General features: G+C 31.1%; 2 protein-coding genes across 2 annotated transcripts; both read left to right on the top strand.

Annotated features, from left to right (window-relative positions):
* The first annotated feature begins 10,840 nt into the window (after nucleotides 1-10,840).
* Nucleotides 10,841-13,285, top strand: LOC145312044 (uncharacterized). The gene is made up of 4 exons (XM_080151175.1): nucleotides 10,841-11,039; nucleotides 12,025-12,115; nucleotides 12,770-12,823; nucleotides 13,111-13,285. Exons 1-4 carry the CDS (start codon nucleotides 10,964-10,966, stop codon nucleotides 13,157-13,159), a joined length of 270 nt encoding a protein of 89 aa, XP_080007301.1. The 5' UTR covers nucleotides 10,841-10,963; the 3' UTR covers nucleotides 13,160-13,285.
* LOC145312043 (uncharacterized) lies at nucleotides 13,220-19,569 on the top strand. The gene is made up of 8 exons (XM_080151174.1): nucleotides 13,220-13,352; nucleotides 13,675-13,728; nucleotides 14,423-14,484; nucleotides 14,910-15,028; nucleotides 16,089-16,195; nucleotides 17,226-17,335; nucleotides 18,032-18,146; nucleotides 18,818-19,569. Exons 1-8 carry the CDS (start codon nucleotides 13,308-13,310, stop codon nucleotides 18,875-18,877), a joined length of 672 nt encoding a protein of 223 aa, XP_080007300.1. The 5' UTR covers nucleotides 13,220-13,307; the 3' UTR covers nucleotides 18,878-19,569.
* Nucleotides 19,570-19,789: the final 220 nt, after the last annotated feature.

The following is a 19,789-nucleotide window of genomic DNA, read 5'->3' as shown; positions in this document are numbered from 1 at the left end:
ATTGATTAATGGATGACGACCAAACGTTTTTTTATAGAGAAGCCTTGCCACTAAAAAGCACACCACTTTTTAGGCTACAATTTGGCTTTTGAATATTTATTGTCAATGTAGAATATGGACCCCCTGCTGGCTTTAAACATGTGGGAGGGTGGTGAGGAAGGGAGGGGCGCAGGTGGAAAAAAGTCATATAAGAATGCACATTATACCTTTAAAATTTATTTATAATATTCAATTAACTATTATTCAAGTTTACATTTTATTTTATTTTTGATTTAGTATAACAACTAAAAATCTTTTAACAAAAATATTAAAACTTTAGAGCTTTAAAGTTATTATAGTTTTAAGACTAGAAAGTATCTTTTAATTTTTTCCTCGAAATAAAACACATTACAATTTTATGTTTTTTTGTCATAAAAACGCTTTTTACAGTTTACTATTTTGACTCTGCACTATATTAATCTAAGCAAAAAAGGCAACGTTTAGATTAGTGTTTTAGCGCCCTAGAGAAATAACTTGATTTCACCAAAAGCAAATTATTTTTTTTGGCAAAATCTATTGCAAAACTCAATATCCTCTTGTTTAAGTATTGTTTTTGTCTGTCAATATCTCGTTAACCATTAAACCGATTGAGTTCTCTAGTTTTGTGAAGCTTCCCACAGACCCTAGAACGTTTTTTGTTGTTAATATTTTCGACTCCCTACCCTATCAAATACACATCCCCTATATGCCAGGGTCGCTGCAGCTAATTGGAATAAAAACTAGCCTCTAGGGTTTTTTTTCTCCAAGAGGTAATTTAAAAAAAATAAAATTATTTTAGTGGTTACCGAGATCTTAGGGGACAGACATCATTCTACTTTGTACTATAGATAGCAAATTTCGACCATTCTCAATCCTTCACACATATTATTGTACAAAATTCATTTATTAATGCATGTAATATTTGCAGAATCTTTCAGGTTTTTTACACTTTTGCTTACATGATTGGACACCGTTTAGATAGGCCATAATAAGAGCTGGGGGGGGGGGGGGCGGGCTAAAAGAATTAGGGGAAAGTTGGGGGGAGGGGAGTCTGTATTAAGTTATTTTTTCTGCCTCACCTGCAAATAGAGGGGGGGGGGGGGGGGTGAGGTGAAGGATAAAAGGAAGTTACTAAGCTAAACAGATATTTAACACCTAAATAAAATCTCTTTAAAATGTCACACAAACGTAGTGTATGGCCGGGGGATGTTGGGGTGGGGGTAATATTTGCACACACGCACACACTTACAAATTTGCTAAAAATTACATTTTTACTCCCCTCTTACACTCTATTATCCATCTATCTAACAGTCTATCTATCTATCTATCTAACCGTCTATCTATCTATCTATTTACTGCTGACTAACCACAGGAATTAAATAAAATGCTGTTAGATTTAGATTATCAATTTATTGTTGTGAGAAAATAACTTTATTTGGCAATTTCTCAAAATTTAAAAGTTAGTTGCAATTTCTAATAATGATTATTTCTCAACAATTTTTTAAAATCTTTTGAAAAATAGACGGATCAAAAAATCAAACAAATTAGTTTTTAAATAAAAGAATGAAATCCAAATAACATAACAATCATTTTATTCACATAAGAATACATCTTAAAATATATTTACAAAGCTAAAACTTTTCAATTTTGAGTGACAGTTTTATTCCTAATTTTAAAAACTCTTCAAACTAAATTGTTTGAAGGGGAATTTTTTATTATTCTGTCTTTTCATTACAACTAAGAATTTAGAGTAAAATACATTGTTAGTTTAGGAATTTAGATAAGTAGTACATTTTTAAGATACTTTAAATTAAAGCTTTCACCCGTTCATTTAAGATAAAAGACATTTAAAATCAATATTACAGACAATTTTCCACGAATATTAAATAGAAATAATAAAATTAAATCCAGTTTCGTTAGCAGGGGCCTTTTTGGCTAACAAAACTGGTTTTAATCTTCAAATTTTAAATTTTAATATTCGCGGAAAACTGTCTATATTGCAATGCTATGAATAACAATTAAGAAATAACAAAACAGTGTTAATTAATGAGTGAGACAGAGAAACTATAAAAAAAACTCTGTATCAAAGTTTTGATGATTCCAAACTTGCACAAATTGAAAATATCTTGTGTGAGAGAGTAACAACATGGATAAAGGAATAAAAGGGAGCTTTCACATAAAGTATATTGTTGAACATTGATACCCCTCTCCCTTCTATTATTTTTACATAATCCTAAGATATAAAGCAGAAAATTTTTTTTGTCTGAAAATACTGAACCTATTGGTTTCACCATTTTAGGGAAGCTTCACACAGGCCCTTGGATGGTTTTAGGCTATTTATCATTAGATGTTTTCATTCCGTGTTTCTCTCTTAAATATATAGGCTCTTGATGCAAGAGCCGCAGCCGTTAGTTGAAAATAAGAGGAAAGGGTTAGATTTTGTTGGATTGTTAAATACTTAAGGCCAGGTTAGGTCAGGTTGTATTGGGTACAGTATAACCCTGCAGGATTAAGGCACTGCAGGTGGAGACCCCGCAGTGGTTAGGCATAAAAAATCTCTTTTATGAATATATACAATGAAAAGGAACCATAAAAAGTCAATATGCTTTGTAAGACTATTTGAAGAAACATTTAATATGGCCTAAAATTTAATAATGTTTTATATTTAAAATATTTATTTTTTTACAGGAATTTTTATCAATTTATCCCTTAAGAAGAGAATCAAAAGTTAGAAAGGAAATATAAATTTAAATTCCAAAGAAATCATATTTGGGAAATGAAAATTTTATATCCAAGCAAAATAGAAAATCGTTTAATAATGAAGATCGAAGTAGGACATTTTTTAAGGGAGGGAGGTGACATTGGGCTTTTTATTACAATAGTCCCCAAAGTTTTATAATATCGTTTTTTCATACGCTGCCTCAACAACTTTGAAAACTTTTATTGAATTTTGATAGGTTGGTTCATTAAGTTAAGTTTCCATACGTTTCAACCCAGGGAGTAAGGGAGGGGACAATGGATCGAATATTCAATTTTTAGGAGTCTCAGACTTTGGGGACTGGCTTAAAGGGAATGTGCAAGAATTTAGCAGTTTCTGACTGAGTTTGGGGACTTGCGCATAGAATGCCGCTACTCGTTATGTATGTTTTGAATATTGCAGACGGGGAGAAGGGATAAGGGAAGTGGGGGGAAGGGAAATAAACACTCGTTGTGTTAGTTTGGAATGTAGCAGACGGGGAGAAGGGAGAAGGGAGGTGGGGGCAAGGGAAATAAACAGAATAAAAAGGGGCAGTCATATTCTTGCTAACAGCTAACCGGGTCTAATAATCTTTTAATATAAAAATCACACCAAAAAGCCTCAATATATTTAATCAAAAACAAGTTGTGATTTCACTTTACATGATGCTATAGAAATCTATTATTCAATTAACAATCCCTTTATAATTTCCTACAAATTTATTGGATTAAACTGCTTTTCATGCCCTTTTTTTGATAACTCTTATATTAAATTAATTGCCCATTGTCCCCTCCTTTACTCCCTGGTTTCAACCACTAATTGTAATCTAGAAAATGAGTAACTTTGTTTTTCATTATTGGGGATGTACATCAATTTATCGGCCATTGTCTTATCCCTTTATATCCCAGCATTTTTGCACATGAGAAGCGCAGCAATAACAAGCATAAAAAGTAATTCTGTTGAATCGCAATATATTTTCAATCAATTTAAAGACTCAAATGGTACATTGTAGAGGTTGCGTGATTATAAAATATTAGAAATTAAAAGAAATAAGTGATATTTTCTTACTATTTGTAACAAACATATATTAAGCTTCCGTAAAATTTCATACTTAATCATTCAAGTAGTTTCAGAGATCTAAAGGGACACATACCTAATAAGCAACTTCTGTTTGTAAGTTAGAAGGAAATATCTAGAGTAAATTAGTGTTAGTTAATCCGCGGCAAATTGATGTCGTACCATTTCTTCCTTCATACTAGTTACTATGTGCAAAATCTATCCATAACAGTTTCACTTTATGCATAGCGCAAAGATATGTATCATTATTTTTTGTACTAGTTACTATGAGCAAAAACTATCCGTAACAGTTGCACTTTATTTATAGTGCAAATAGATGTATCATTTCTTTTTTGTACTAGTTACTATGAGCAAATGAGCAAAAACTATCTATAACAGTTGCACTATATATAGTGCAAATAGATGTAACACCTATTCCTTCATACTGGTATTGTTATTTTATCCAGCTACAAGTTTCACTTTATTGGAGTATACGATAATCTGGTGTAAGATCCAAGTAATAAGAAATTTTGATTTGCAACTTTTGATTAGCTATCCTTGGTTGTTTGATATCATCTAAACTATCTCAATGTTGCATAATTAAAGACTGAAATTGATTGATTTTGAAACTTGCCGTTACCCAAATATATATTAGGAATTTGGATGATATCCAAATCTAATGTCCTACCATCTCTCTCAATACATATTATATACATCTATATATAATGCACATTATACATGTAAATACTCACTGTTTAAATAGAAGTAATAAAATAATTCTGTTATTTATATTTCTATAATTTTTTTTTCTCTTTTTCCCCCCTCTAATCTTTTACAATAATTCTAAATCACTCTCTTTTATATAACGATAATGATGCGATAAATAACTATTAAGATATATTTTGCCAAGCTCTTTGTTTATTTTTTCTATTTTTTTCTCAAACTTTTGTGTAGTTGAAATGAAATGCAATGCAAATTGCAATTAATGATGTTTCTCAGGAGAGATTACAATTTCAACAAGCAACATTGTTCTGGGTGCATTAGTTTTCCCCTGCATTTTTTTCAATTTTATAGTAGTAAGCTTTTTTGTCTTCAGCTGATTTGATTCTCCGTTTCAGTGAAGCTTCTAATAGGGCCAGAGAAGGTATTGACTATTTTGGGGGTATCTACACCCTCACAAAAAAAAATGACTACCCCCAAAATATTTTTTTCTTTTTTAGACTTAAAATGCGCCCCAACCTTAAGTGCCTCCAGAGACCTCTAGTTATATTACAAATCACATTATATATTGTAGTAAGGGTTTTTGTCTGAAGCTTATGATCTCCATAACTACGGAACTGATTGGGTTCTTTGTTTTAGGTAAGCTTCTCATAGGTCCCGTGATGGTTCAAGGTTATTTCATTTTCTGATTTAAGTCTTGGGATGATATAAGCGATTTTTCTAGATGCAATGGGCGCAACCGTTAGTAATATATATGAAGCTATTTGTTTAGTTCAATTATACATCCTAAATAAGTAAAAGTTAAGCTAAATTAAAGTTATGTGTTGTTAATTTGTATAAAAGGAACACATTTTTAATTAGACTTTTAGTAGATTTATTATAATCAAATACCGCTTTGCTTTGTTTGTGAAACTTTCGAATTCGAATATTATTTCATCACAATTGTCTCTTTTTTGACTATGGAATTATTCTTTCTTGTTATTGATGTACTTAAAATTGTAATTAAGAATTACAATTTTGGAAAGAGTATCTTGCATTTCTTTTAGATTAAAATAATTTTTAATAGAAATGATAAATCAAATCCAGTTAGATAATTAGAATGTATACTTATAAATGTGATTATATTTTAAAATTTTTACACTTTTTTTCTTCATCTGAAAACAAAATAAATATATTCTTAAACGGTAAAGCCTAAAATGTCGAAAATATCATAAACCTTTTCCCAATCATTGATGATCACTTTTATCTTTGACTTACTTTTTTTTTATTGAATCATATAGTAATCTTTATAAATATTCAATTATTGTTTTTATAGTAATGTGTTTTTATTCGTTGGCTTAACAACTTAGGGATTTAATCGTAAGGAATGAAGGACCTGAATATGTTTGTCGGTACAGTACTGTACATTTACAAATTTGAAGTAGAGATACTCTATAGTTTATGCTTAAATAAATGAAATTTGTTAAAAAAATTAGCAACGACTTTTTCTTACTTATACATACATTGCAATTAAGCAACTTTTAGGTTTACAATAATTTTTTTCTCACCAGGTATATTTTAATTGTGAAATAAATCTCTTTTTAACTTAAATAATTAACAATAATTCATAAATCAATAAATGAAGTTCTTCATTGCTTTTGTTTGTTAGAATATTGATCTATCTTTGTCTGCTTGTATTATTACTCAGGGATCTTAAGGGATAAGACAATGGCCGATAAATTGATGTACATATCCAATGATGATACACAAAATTACAATTTACTTTGACCCTAACCTTAATTTTAAGTATCATATACAGAAATTAAATGAAAAGCTCTCAAGAGCTCTCTTTATATTGAGACAATGTAAAAAAATTCTAACTAGGAGCGCACTTAAAACCTTATACTATTCTATATTTCATTGTCATTTAATCTATGGAATTTTGATTTATTCAAGCTCGTATGAAAGTAACTTAAAATCTATTGAAATCAAGCAAAAAATGGCAATCTGAGCAATTACAGACTCTCATTATATAGCCCATACTGGTCCTCTATTTAAAACAATGAAAATTCTACCATTTGAATTGTTAGTGCAATACTTTAGAGTTAAATTCATGTATGAATTTAAACTTAACATAGCCCCTCGCTCATTTTTTAACATGTGGAAAACACGAGGACATATGTCCCAGGGTAATATTAGGCTTAGAAACCAAGAAGATTATAGCATCCCATTTGCCAGATTAAACTTGGTTAACAATCTTCCACTTTGTACTCTTCCAGCCACCTGGAATGCGTTTTTCATTAACAATAGCTTTATAGTGGAACAGGCAACTTCTAGATTTAAATTTTATAAAAAATTGAAAAGAAAGCTTTTAGACAGTATTGTAGTTGCCTGTGAAAGGCTATTGTGTCCCTCCTGTGACCTTAACATTAATCTATGATTGTTCAAGTCAACCTGTAGCTTACCTTTTGATTGCTTAAAATTTATACATTTTTTATAATCGCACAGAGACCCCATTTTTTCTCCACTTTCCTATTCCCCCCCCCCCCCCTACTTTTCCTAAACATCCTTCCTTACATATTGCTGTATATAGTGTACATATCTTACTTATATAAAAGACCGCTTAAAAAAAACATTTAAATCGAAGTCTAAAATTAAAAGGCTGTCAACACCGCCCTCAGGCGTTTTTCAGTCCTTGGATACTTGTATTATATTGTGTTAATCCTATAGTATTCATTGTTTATATAAAAAATAGTTTATTAATAAATTCTTAATGCAATGTAATTACCATTTATGAATGTTGAATATTAAATGTATATGTTGTTTTGTCCCAATAAATATTTGAATTTGATTTGAATTTGAATTTAAAGTGGTTGAAACGTTTAGACACTCAACTTAATGAACGAACCAATCAAAATTTGATAAAGTCCCCAAAGTTGTTGGGCCAACGAATAAGAAAAAGTTATTATAAAACTTTGGTTAAAGTAATAAACAAACCAATATCCCCTTCCTTCCTGATGTATGGTATATATTGTATGGAGAAGGGAGGATAAAGGATTATACAGATAATTCATAATGTCACACTTCCTACTAGCAATAATACAGAGTTTAGTAACACTAGAATGTTGATATAGGGTTAGGTAGGCAGATATATCCAGATAATTCATAATGTCACACTTCCTACTAGCAAGATTACAGAGTTTAGTAACACTAGAATGTTGATATAGGGTAAGGTAGGTAGATATATCCAGATAATTCATAATGTCACACTTCCTACTAGCAATATAACAGAGTTTAGTAACACTAGAATGTTGATATAGGGTAAGGTAGGTAGATATATCCAGATAATTCATAATGTCACATTTCCTACTAGCAAGATTACAGAGTTTAGTAACACTAGAATGTTGATATAGGGTTAGGTAGGTAGATATATCCAGATAATTCATAATGTCACACTTCCTACTAGCAATATAACAGAGTTTAGTAACACAAGAATGTGGGTGTTCCCCCCCAAAAAAATTTAAAAGCATATGCATGTGTTCTAAGATAATAGCCTTAATTTTCATTTGAATCAAAAAGATCTCTGATCTTTGGAGTGGAGGTAAGGGGCGAAACAACTAAATCTAAGAATCTCTATTATTGTAAAACCAATTGTTTACTTTCTTTGTTGATATATAAATACTCTAAATTTCTTAATTCTGAGCCCATGAACAGAATCACAAATAATAAAATTTTTTATTTTTTACTTTAAACTCTACTAACGGCTACGTCCTAGCCTCTAAGAGCTGTGTATTCGAAGAGGAAAAAAAACCTAAAATACCTTTATCTGTAAATGAAATAGCATAAAAACCATACCGGGACCAATCTGAAACTTACCTTAAGTGGAGAACTCAATCGGTAAAGTACTTATTGAAATCTGACGCTAAAGACAAAAAAACTTACTACCTTATAATGATAAGTTTATAATTTTTTATTTTTATTATTACATTAAATCTATAGAAATACTGTAAAAATTCTACCAAATAAAACTTTTAATAGATTTCTATGACGATTAATCATGAATTTGCAAATATTGGTTTTGTAGAATTAAAAAAAGAAAATGAAATCAATATTTAATAGTTTTTTTTATTTATGAATATTTAATAATGATTACATATTGAAATATGAAGATTAAAAAAATGTTTCTTTAAAAAAACACGAATATTAATTAATATTTCTTAACTTGCATTTTTATTAAACTTAGATATAGAGTATCCACACTGATGATGAAAAAATAAACTGCAAATCTATTAAAATAATTATTCTATGTCATAGCAACTCCCTTGGGACCAGATGGGGAAAGAATTACCGTACAAAATCATAAAATATATATGAAATTTGGGGGAAAGGAGGGGAGGGGGTTCTTAAACAAACCATAAGAAGGGGGTAGTTATATTTGAAATTGTCTGATTTTAAATAAAATTAATTCGCCAACTAATATTAGTTTATTTCTAAAATCATCCAAAGGCTTAAATCTAATTATAAAATAGCCTAAACGTTGAAAAATCGGCCTTTCAATCAATAGGTAGCATGCAAGTTCGCCATCGATATCGTAGCAGAGTAGCATAAATTAAAAGAGCGAAAGATCATACCATTCCCGGCTTAATTTAATAAAGAGTAATATATGTTTCTCTCTCTTTCTCTCTCTCTATCTCTCTCTCTCTCTCTTTTAATTTATGCTATTTTGCTACGATATCGATGGCGAACTTGCATGCTACCTATTGCTTGAAAGGCCGATATTCCAACGTTTATCGCCAAAAAAATTAGGAAGTAATTCATAAGCTACCATTTGAGATATCGAACAACGTACCATACTACCTTTTTTTAAAAAAAAAGTTTTGCTGGGTAACTACTACAGGAATCACCATGCAAAGTTTGGACTCGATAGGAAAATTCTGACCTGTTCCAATTAACGAAAAGAGCTAACCGTCTGTGACGGACGGACGGACCGACTCTAATTATAGAAAAGCTTCGCTTTTAAAACATGCCTTTCTACAAATTAACATCTCAGGAATCATCATGAAAAGTTTAATAGATAGAGATAGATGCCTTAACGATTAGAACTATTCGTTACGGACGTTCGGAAGGAAGGATCGATCCTTATTATAGAAAAGCTTCACTTTTAACAAAAAATACAATTTCTTTAATTGAATGCAGAAAACCATGTACATGTATTGTTTTTATCTTTGTTCTTTAGAAAAAAAGATTTAGTATGGAACAGGTCATAAATTATTCATGAAAATCTTACAATTCTCCTCTCTCCCTATCTCTTTCTCTCTCTCTCTCTCTCTCTCTCTCTCTCTCTCTCTCTCTCTCTCTCTCTCTCTCTCTCTCTCTCTCTCTCTCTCTCTCTCTCTCTCTCTCTCTCTCTCTCTCTCTCTCTCTCTCTCTCTCTCTCTCTCTCTCTCTCTCTCTCTCTCTCTCTCTCTCTCTCTCTCTCTCTCTCTCTCTCTCTCTCTCTCTCTCTCTCTCTCTCTCTCTATCTATCTCTATCTTTTTCTCTTTTTCTCAAATAAAATACATGTTTTATATTTTCCAATGAAAAGAATAGTTTTCGTGATTTTTACATTGGATCTTGTAATTGGACAGGTTTCGTGATTATTTCTAGAATAAAAAATGTAAGGTTTGGTGATTAATAGCTTTCATTTATAATTTCAAAAATATGTAATTATTTCAAAATAATTTATGAAGGGTGTGTGTCCGGAGGGATTGTAGAGTGTTGGAAACCTAGGGAATTGTATCACTATCTACCAACCTTATTTTTCCTAGAGGGTAGATACAACCCCCTTCTTAAAGCCTCTGGTAAGACAAATGACAAACATTCTTCCCTGCAGAAAGCAGGTTTTTACTGGGTTTTTAGAGATCATTCTTTACCTGACAAATTACAAATATTTATTTATTCATTGTTTTAGAATTTGCAAGTTAAAGAAAAGAAAGTTTCCATTAGACTTATTCTTTTAAGATTTAGAGCTATTTACATCTTTATGACTATGTTGCTTTCTTTCTTGATGTGTAAGATTAAGAAAACAGGAAGCAAATACGAATGGACATATCCTGGTTATAGAGAAGCTGCGCTTCCAAAAATCTATTTTTTTTCAAGTTTTAAGTATTTAAGCAAAAAGCTTTGATAAGTCTATATTATTCAGTCTATTAATTATATAGGCTACTTTTGATTCTAAATAGAAAAGCCTCTAGAACAGCCGCGCACAGCACAACAGGTGAAAGCTAAAAATGTACACATACAAACACACACACACACATACACATACTCACACACACACACACACACACACACACATACACACACACACATAAATACAACAGTGAAAGCCTAAACATTAAAATAGATGTTTGGGAGTTAAATTTTTACCTAAACATACTATTTCAACATTAGAATAGTGAAAAGTAGGGAAAATGGTTCAGAAATTGAAGGAAAAGTCTGTCCATAAGGCCATGAAGGCCGTGGATAAAATGTATAATGAATTGCCAGGTTAATATAAAAATATGGGGTCATGGAAAGAAAACGAAGTTGCGGTTATCGTATTTTCACAGTATCTTTTGAAAGTTTATTTTAGGTAAGGTTAGGTTAACTAAATATTAATGATTGCTTCGCAGGGGCTAGAAAAAGGAGAAAAGCTAATGTGAAAAAACGACGAAACCCGCAACTTTGTTTTATTTCCTGATCCAAAATATATTCTAATGATTGCTGAAAGGAAACGACAAATTAGAATCTAATAAACATGAAAAATATTATCTACGATACTAGTGGATGCGCCCCTAGCATCTAGGAACTGTCTATGTAAAAAGGCTTAAATAAAAAAGTATAAATAGTCTTCAAACCATCCCGGGACCTATGTGAATATTCTCTAAAAAGGAGAACTCAATCAGTTCTGTATTTATCAAATTTAAAATTGAGACAAAAGAACCTTATCACTTTACATAATAGGATTCAGATATTTAGCAATTTAAATAAAAATAAATTATGTTATTTAATACTTTTTCCCTATTATTACAGGTCAAGGAGGTATAAAGACACACTAAAATTAATCAAAAAACAAATTAATTTAAATTATCAAAAATAATTAAGTCTATAAAATTTAATCCAAAATAGATAAAATAATATCAAGCATTTTTAAACCGAGCCATTTCTTTACTACTTTAATACCTACATTTCTGCAAAAAAATCTGAAAGATAATTATCTTAAATACGACACAAAAAAATACTTATTTTTCAATAAAACAGTAAAATTTGAAATCTTTGATTCTCTAAAACAAAAGATTTGAACATAATTTTACAGTATATCTTTGATATACGCTGGATTAGAACCGGTTCTCAGCCATATCGAAAAATATCTACCAGCAGTAAGGGATGGGAAACCTGCCCAAAAATTTGATTTTGTGAGAAAGGGCCTTCGGCTCGCCAGGGTAACAAAACAATAATACGATTTGATAAATAATTATTCTTATTTTTTTAGGTTTTACAGATATTTTCGATGAAGACACCTTTTATCAGTTTGCATTTATGTTCACCATGTGTACAATTGTCTGTGTATTCTTGTTATCCAGGTATAAGATATTTTGGATAGGTCTTCAGGTTCCGGAGCTCCAGGCCTCCAGGTGCTCTCTGTACAGGTAAAAAATAAAAATTTTTTTTTTTTTGAAGAGTTAGAGGTCAACTTATAAAACAAAATATGCATCTTTTTGAATGTTATTCACATATTTGAAGAAAAAACATACATATTTTGTTTCATAAGCTGACATCTAACTCTTAAAAAAAAATTTGATTTTTAATTTTTACCTGTACAGAGACCACCTGGAGGTCTGAAGTTCCGGAACCTGGAGGCCTATCCAAAAAAATCTTAAAACTTGGGAAAATTCATCATATAAGAATGATTTTATCTTTAATAACCTATCCTCTGAGTCCAAAGATAAAGCCTATATACCAGGTTTACGCAAATGTGTCAGAACCCCGCCCCCCCTTAACATTATATTCACTATATGTACAATTATCTGTATATTCTTGTTATCTAGGTATAACTTTATATTCACTATGTGTAACTGTACAATTATCTAAGTGCCATGTTGAGGATAGAATCACCTCCTTTATTTTTAAATAAATAAAAATGAAAATTTTAAAATGGGGTGCTTTTTACTAATCAAGGCACTTTACTGGAATGCACCTATATGAATATCTGAATGAAATCATGTGATCATGTTTAGGTATATCACCATCAGATCTATAGATCCTATTGACAAGGACCACAACCCCCTAAGGTATTTTTTTATTTGGATGATATTTTATAAAATTTTTCATTAATACAAACAAGCAGGATATCTGTCTGTCGGTGTACAGCCACAAATGTATATATCCTTTAGGATAAAATTGATAGGATTGTTTTCAGTAAATGCTGCTTCTCTGCTAAGTTTTTACCTTTATTAAAAAATTAGTTAAATCTAATAGATTTCATTTATAACATAAAAAAATATTATCATCTGTTTAAAAATTAGACTGAAAGAAAAGTATTTATATAATTAATAATAACTCTTTTATTTTATTCCAGATGCCCACCAAAATCAGCCTACCTTGCTAAAGGTGAAAAAGTGAACTGAAATATTTTTTATTCCTTTAAAAACATTCTTTTAATGTGAAAAAAGACAATTATATCCCTTTGAAAAACTCTTAAAATTGTGAAATAAAAAAAACCCTACCCAAATAAAACGTGATAAAATAAAAAAGATAAAAGAATAAGTACCCAAAATGTGTTTAGTGGATGAAAATAAAACACCCTCTTTACCTTTAGAGGTAAGTTTTTCTTTTCTATGTTACATCGTTCTATTATATTACATTGTCCGTCGGTTCGTCTGTAATGCTCTGAGAGGAAGCGATTCCATGGAAAGTGTTATGTTTGAAATTTCAACAGACGATTCCTATAACAAATAATAATATGTATACTCTAACTCACTTATCCCTTCAGAGTGTCTAATAACCTAAAGTTAAAAAAAGACCTTAAGTCTGAAAGTTTTATTGTCTATCCGTCTGTTTATCTTTTATCATTTTGTTTGTAATTTTTTAAATATTTTATTGTGATAGTTTCTTATATTTTTTAAAAATCTTGTTTTCCCAGGTTTGGGTGCATATATTTTCCTTCCTACCCCCAGAATCCCTCCATATATGTCAGGTATACCTTTAGCAGCAAAGTTACTCTACAAATCTCATGTCAAAATATCTGTAATTGACTTTCCAGGATGGATTGGAAACCAATTAATATCCGCTGGATTATAGCCAGTTCTCAGTCATCCTAAAAAATCATGTATAGCATCGTGTTACAGACAATTTTCTACATGCATTTAAATAAAAATCATGAAATGAATACCTGTTTTGTTAGTCAGGGCATAAAGCCCCTCGGGGCTAAAAAACTGGATTTAGTCATATAATTTTTCATTTTAAAATTCGCGGAAAGCGGCCTATAATAGAATGCGATAAATGACTATTATCGATGATTATATACAAAACTATTATAAGGAAGAATTTAGTAGTTTATTTCACCTGTACTCTTCAATGCTTGTTTGTGTATATTATTGATCAATATTACGCGACAAATACATTGAAAAGAAATACATCAATTGATTATTATCTTGAGGATAAGACAAGAAATGATAATTTGATAAACACCCCAAATAATGATGATAAAATTAACCCTTTTATTGTGTTGTTGGAAAATTTTGAAGATTAGTATTCTGTATCAACCCTAAAGTTTTATTCCAACGAATTTGAGAAATTTGGGTACCATCAAAGTTTACAATGTTCCATCCATCCCTGATTAATATTATAGGCTATAATTTTACCAATAATTTACAAATTTTTCTTTTCAGTGTGTATGTTCTCCTTGGAGAGCTGAAATATTAAGATTAATTAATTCTGGAAAAATTCCGAGGTAGTTATTATTTAATTTTTTTCTAGACAGCCTTTAAGATTTATGGCTGCAAGTGTTCAGATGCGTTTGTGCTTTTTTGTATCAAGCTGCCATAACCGACACTGAAACAATAGCAGCCGAGTCAACCCTATTTTCATTTTTAGAGAGGCTAGACAGACATACTTGGACTAATATTACCACAGTGTAGAAACAATCTGAAGCAGCTTGTAGTGTCTACAAGAAAAGGGACAAATGTTCCAACGTTTAGCAGAACTATGCTGATTAGCGTCATTATGATTCAATCGAAATAGTTAGGCCACTTTTTTTTCGAGATACTATAAGCTGCTTCCTAGAAATTCTTTTTAATTTGGACAAACTAATAAATATGTCTATCAATTTCTCAATTTTCTGTCTGACCATTAAGAATGATATGCTTTAATATTTAGACTTGGCCTACGACTAGAACGACTGAAGTTTGACCCCAAAACTTTGTGTGAATACAGACGGTCAACATGGGAATCTTTGTCTGTTTGTGTTGATAAACCTATTCTCATCGTTGGAATAGGTATGTATTTATCTATCTATCCATCCATATGTCTATCTATCTATCCATATGTCTTTCTATCTATCTGTATGTGAATACAGACGGTCAACCTGGGAATCTTTGTCTGTTTGTGTTGATAAACCTATCCTTATTGTTGGAATAGGTATGTAGTTATCTATCTATCTATCCATATATATATCTATCCATCCAAATGTCTATCTATCTATCCATATGTCTATCTATCTATATGTATGTCAATATAAACATTCAACCTAGAATTCTTTATCTGCTTTTGTTGATAAACCTATCCTTATTGTTGGAAAAGGTATGTGTTTATCTATCTATATATCCTTATGTCTATCTATCTATCTGTATGTAAATGGAGACGGTCAACCTAGGAATCTTTGTCTGTTTGTGTTGATAAACCTATCCTTATTGTTGGAATAGGTATGTGTTTATCTATCTATCTATCCATATGTCTATCTATGTATCCATTTGTCTATCTATCTATCCATATGCCTATCTATCTATCCGTATGTGAATACAGACGGTCAACATGGGAATCTTTGTCTGTTTGTGTTGATAAACATATCCTTATTGTTGGAATAGGTATGTATCTATCCATCTATATGTCTATCTATCTATCTGTATGTGAAAAACTACATGCAACCTAATAATCTTTGTCTGTTTGTGTTGATAAACATATCCTTATTGTTGGAATAGGTATGTCTTTAAATATCTATCTATCTATTCTATCCACATGTCTATCTATCTATCTATCTGTATGTGAATATAAACAATCAACCTGGAAGTCGTTGTCTGTTTGTATAGATAAGCCTATCCTTATAGTTGGAAAAGGTATGTATCTATTTATCTATCCATATGTCTATCTATCTATCTGTATGTGAAAAACTACATGCAACCTAAGAATCTTTTTCTGTTTGTGTTAATAAACCCATTCTTAATGGTGGAATAGGTATGTATTTATCTATCTATCCATTCATATGTCTATCTATCTATTTAGACGACCATATTTAGATCTGTCTACCAATCTAATCACGCATTAATGATCTATATGAAGGTGTGTATGTCCCCTATGGAGAGAGTATTATAGCTGTAGATGCCCGATCCCTGACTGAACCCCTACGAGAAATTGATACATCCACTGAATTAGATTCTATTTATGAGGTGAGCATGAATCAAAGAAAGTCTTTTAAAAATCAAATAAATAAAAAAACTACCATTCTTCTCTATAAAGAGTCACACTTTATCGATTTACACATGAACAAGTTGACAATATTCATTGTTAGCAAAGCTCAAGAAATTTCATAGGCGTAAAAAAAGAGACCGACAATCGAAAAAACAAAATAGATTATAAATAAGTTGCATTTTAATTATGGGAATCTTCATTTAGGAAATTTAGTTATAAACAACTAGCGGCTTCGCCCCTAGCTTCTAGGGGCTTTCCCCAAGAGGTAATTAAAAAATTGGAGCTGCCCCAGTATCAATTTCAAAATTTTCGGGGGAAAAAAAAATTGGAACTGCCATGAACTGGAACAGTATCAAATTAAAAAAAAATGGGGGGGATTTTTTTTGTTTTTGGGGGGGTTGGGGGTGTCCCACCCCCCAAGAAAATAGCCTAAATCCACTACAGGACCAATAGGTATATACCCTGAAGAGTAGAATCCAATCGGTTCAGTGGTTACCGAGATCTTAAGCTTCAGACGGACGGACGGACGGACAGACAGACGGAGAGACATCATTCTACTTTGTATTATAGATGACTAAGTATTTGGCCATAACATTGCAAAAAAGCTTGCAGAATAATCAAATAACCATAAGATGCTCACACATTTGCTTTACAAGCACAGATATTCAGATTTAAAATATCTCTCTAGTTGTGGCTACGCCCCTGGAAGCCTCTTGGGGCACTTAGGGTAGGGAGAGAAATCCCCAAATTTTTAAATCTAAGTTTGAAAATGAATAAGTTAAAAAATATTTTTTGGTGGGAGGTAATTTTTCTTAGGGGTAATATCTCTTGGGATGTGTGTGGAGATATATTTACCCCAATTAGTTATAAACCATCTAATAAGAAGCTCCAATGTAAATGTAAACCATAACGGTTCAGCGGTTAGCGAGATCCTTCGCTACAAACAAAAAAGCTTACTACTTTATATAAAAGGATTAAATTAAAGCACTTTATATTATTTGTTGTTAGGAGGATGAGAAGATAACAACCTTATTTGGAATGCCCGGATGTAAGAAACCTTTCAGGTTCAGGCTAGAACCTGGAGCCTGGTGGGAGATTGTACTAAATATTAAACCAAGGTAATCTGAGAAGATGTTGGTAAGGTGAAGCTCTTTATAGTGCCTATAAAAATGACGTCATACTGGCCTACCAACTAAAATGTATACTGGCCTGTCATTTAAAATTTGGTATGTTTAATGGCCGGCTTATCTTTGGTCATTTGTAATTTATGACGTCTTTTTTAATAAAAATATAAACAGCTTTGCAGATTAGGGAAGTGTAAACCAAGATAGTTTCAAGAGGGAAATTAAAGGAAACTTAGAAAAAGAGGAGGAGAAATTGTGGAAGAAAAAAAGAAAGAAGAAAAGGATAGAAATATAAAAAAGGGAGGAGAGAAATTTAACTTATTGTGTTCGTTTTCTGTTATGTTATTTTTTTTGCTTACCCGCCTTTGGGTTATTTCAACTAAAAGAGGCTAAAATTTTAACAAAAAAGTAAAAACTATTAATTAAAGATAATTTCTCGTATTCATTCGAATCCAGTGGATAGGAACCAGTTCTCATCCATACGAAAAAACTATGTCTAGCATCTTATTACATCCAGCTTTCTACAATTATAAAAATGTACAATCATAAGATTGAAACCAGTTTTTTAGCCGGTGCATTCGGCACCTCGGGGCTAAAAAACTGGTTTTAATCTTATAATTGTACATTCTATATGCGCGGAAAGCTGTTTATAATACGATGCGAGAAATAACTATTATATGTTTATTGAAGAGGTCCTCGAACCCTGAATGGAGACAAAATGGTTTGGAGTGGAGGTGGACTTGGAGGTAAAGCGGAGCTCCAATCTCATGGAGTAAACTTCTCCTTTAGAAAAACTGTTAGAGAGGTAAAGTTTAAAGCCCATTCTATGTGAGAAAACGGAAAGTGTCATGAGTGACGTCATAAAAATACGTCTATTTTCCATCTCTTTTTAAGGGGTTCTTAACCCACTTCTACTATCATCCTTCCTTTTTCGACGTATTTTATGACGTTAAACATGACACTTTCTGCTGTCCCATCCTTTAAAAAATTATAGGATCTCGCTCACCACTAAACAGATTTATGTATCTTTGTTAGGGAAGCTTTATAGAGGTACCGGGATGATTTTTACATTTAAATCTTGGGATGGTTTTAGGTCTTTTTTACCGCCCTTATGCTAACTAGTGTTTTTCTGAAAAAATAAAAATATAATAATATAAATAAGGTATAATTTCTATTTCTTAAAAATAATAAAGAAATTATTCAAATATAAAATTTTATAAATTTTGTTCGTGTAAAGAAGACGTAGTTTTTCAGAGAAGGGGCAGAATTTACCTTCATATGATTTGACCTCAGACAGGCTATGTATGAGCCATAATTGTTGGTAAGGCGTCTATAGAAGCGTCTTGACACGCTTTACAAATAAATTGACCAAACCTAAGGTCTGCGATAGACCCTAGGTTGTGTCCTTTTGCCCTTTTTTTTTTTGGAAAAACTTCGTCTTCTTTCAATGACCCAAAAATTTTCTTTAATTTTCAGAGTTGGGTGTCAGAATACTCTTTTGGACAGTTTCCAATAATCTATTTCTGGAGACTGTGACAATTAGACTAATACAGAGCTTCCCTGATGAAATATTAGAGATAATTTCCACTAACCTATTTCTGGACACTGTGACAATTAAACCAATACAAAGCTTCCCTGATGACATTTTAGAGATAATTTACAACAGACAAAACAATCCATAGATAGAGATTTTTTTGGTCTCTAAAATAAAATGAATTGGTAATTCCATGTATTGGATTAACTAAAGTAGGTTATTAAAAATAGAATCATAGAACCAGCTTTAGGATTCTCGAGATAATTTTTGTACAACTCCATTTTTTATTATAAAAAAGTATTCTAAAACTATAGAAGAGCTATAACTTTTTAAAATTTTTTGATAAATATTAAAATATTTTTGAAATAATTTTGTTAATGCTGCTATCCAGTTACCGAAACTATTTTTAAAAATTTTAATGTAAACAATCGATCTATTGAACCTACATTCAAACTTAATACAAAATGAGTAACAAAAAGACCAATTGATAACAATGACAGCATACATTGAAATAAATCACATAATAGCCGACTTAATAACATATTCCCAAAGACATATATTTATTATTAGCTTTTCTACTGACGGACATACAACATTGTCAATTGTAGACTAGTTTTTTTTTATGTGACCCTTAACTACTGTAAATGTTAATTATTTGTATACTGTTTATTAATAAAGTATTTCTAATTTTTAATTATTTTTGTATTAATGGCAGTTTTCCTAAAATCGGATAACGACCTACTATGCTTATTTTAGGCTAGATTAGTTAAGAAAAATTAAGATTGAGGGTTTAGGAGATCAATTTATAGGTTTTAGAGAAAAAGAGAACAATCGCCTTACAAATCAAAAAACTATTCGCTTCAATTCAATAAAATATTGGTGTTATTATGCCTTTTTTTAAAAAAGACATCTAG

This window comes from Acartia tonsa, chromosome 2, assembly GCF_053477335.1.
Source record: "Acartia tonsa isolate MP-2025a chromosome 2, ASM5347733v1, whole genome shotgun sequence".
Lineage (NCBI taxonomy): Eukaryota > Metazoa > Arthropoda > Copepoda > Calanoida > Acartiidae > Acartia > Acartia tonsa.
This window is presented reverse-complemented; position numbering and strand designations above follow the sequence as displayed.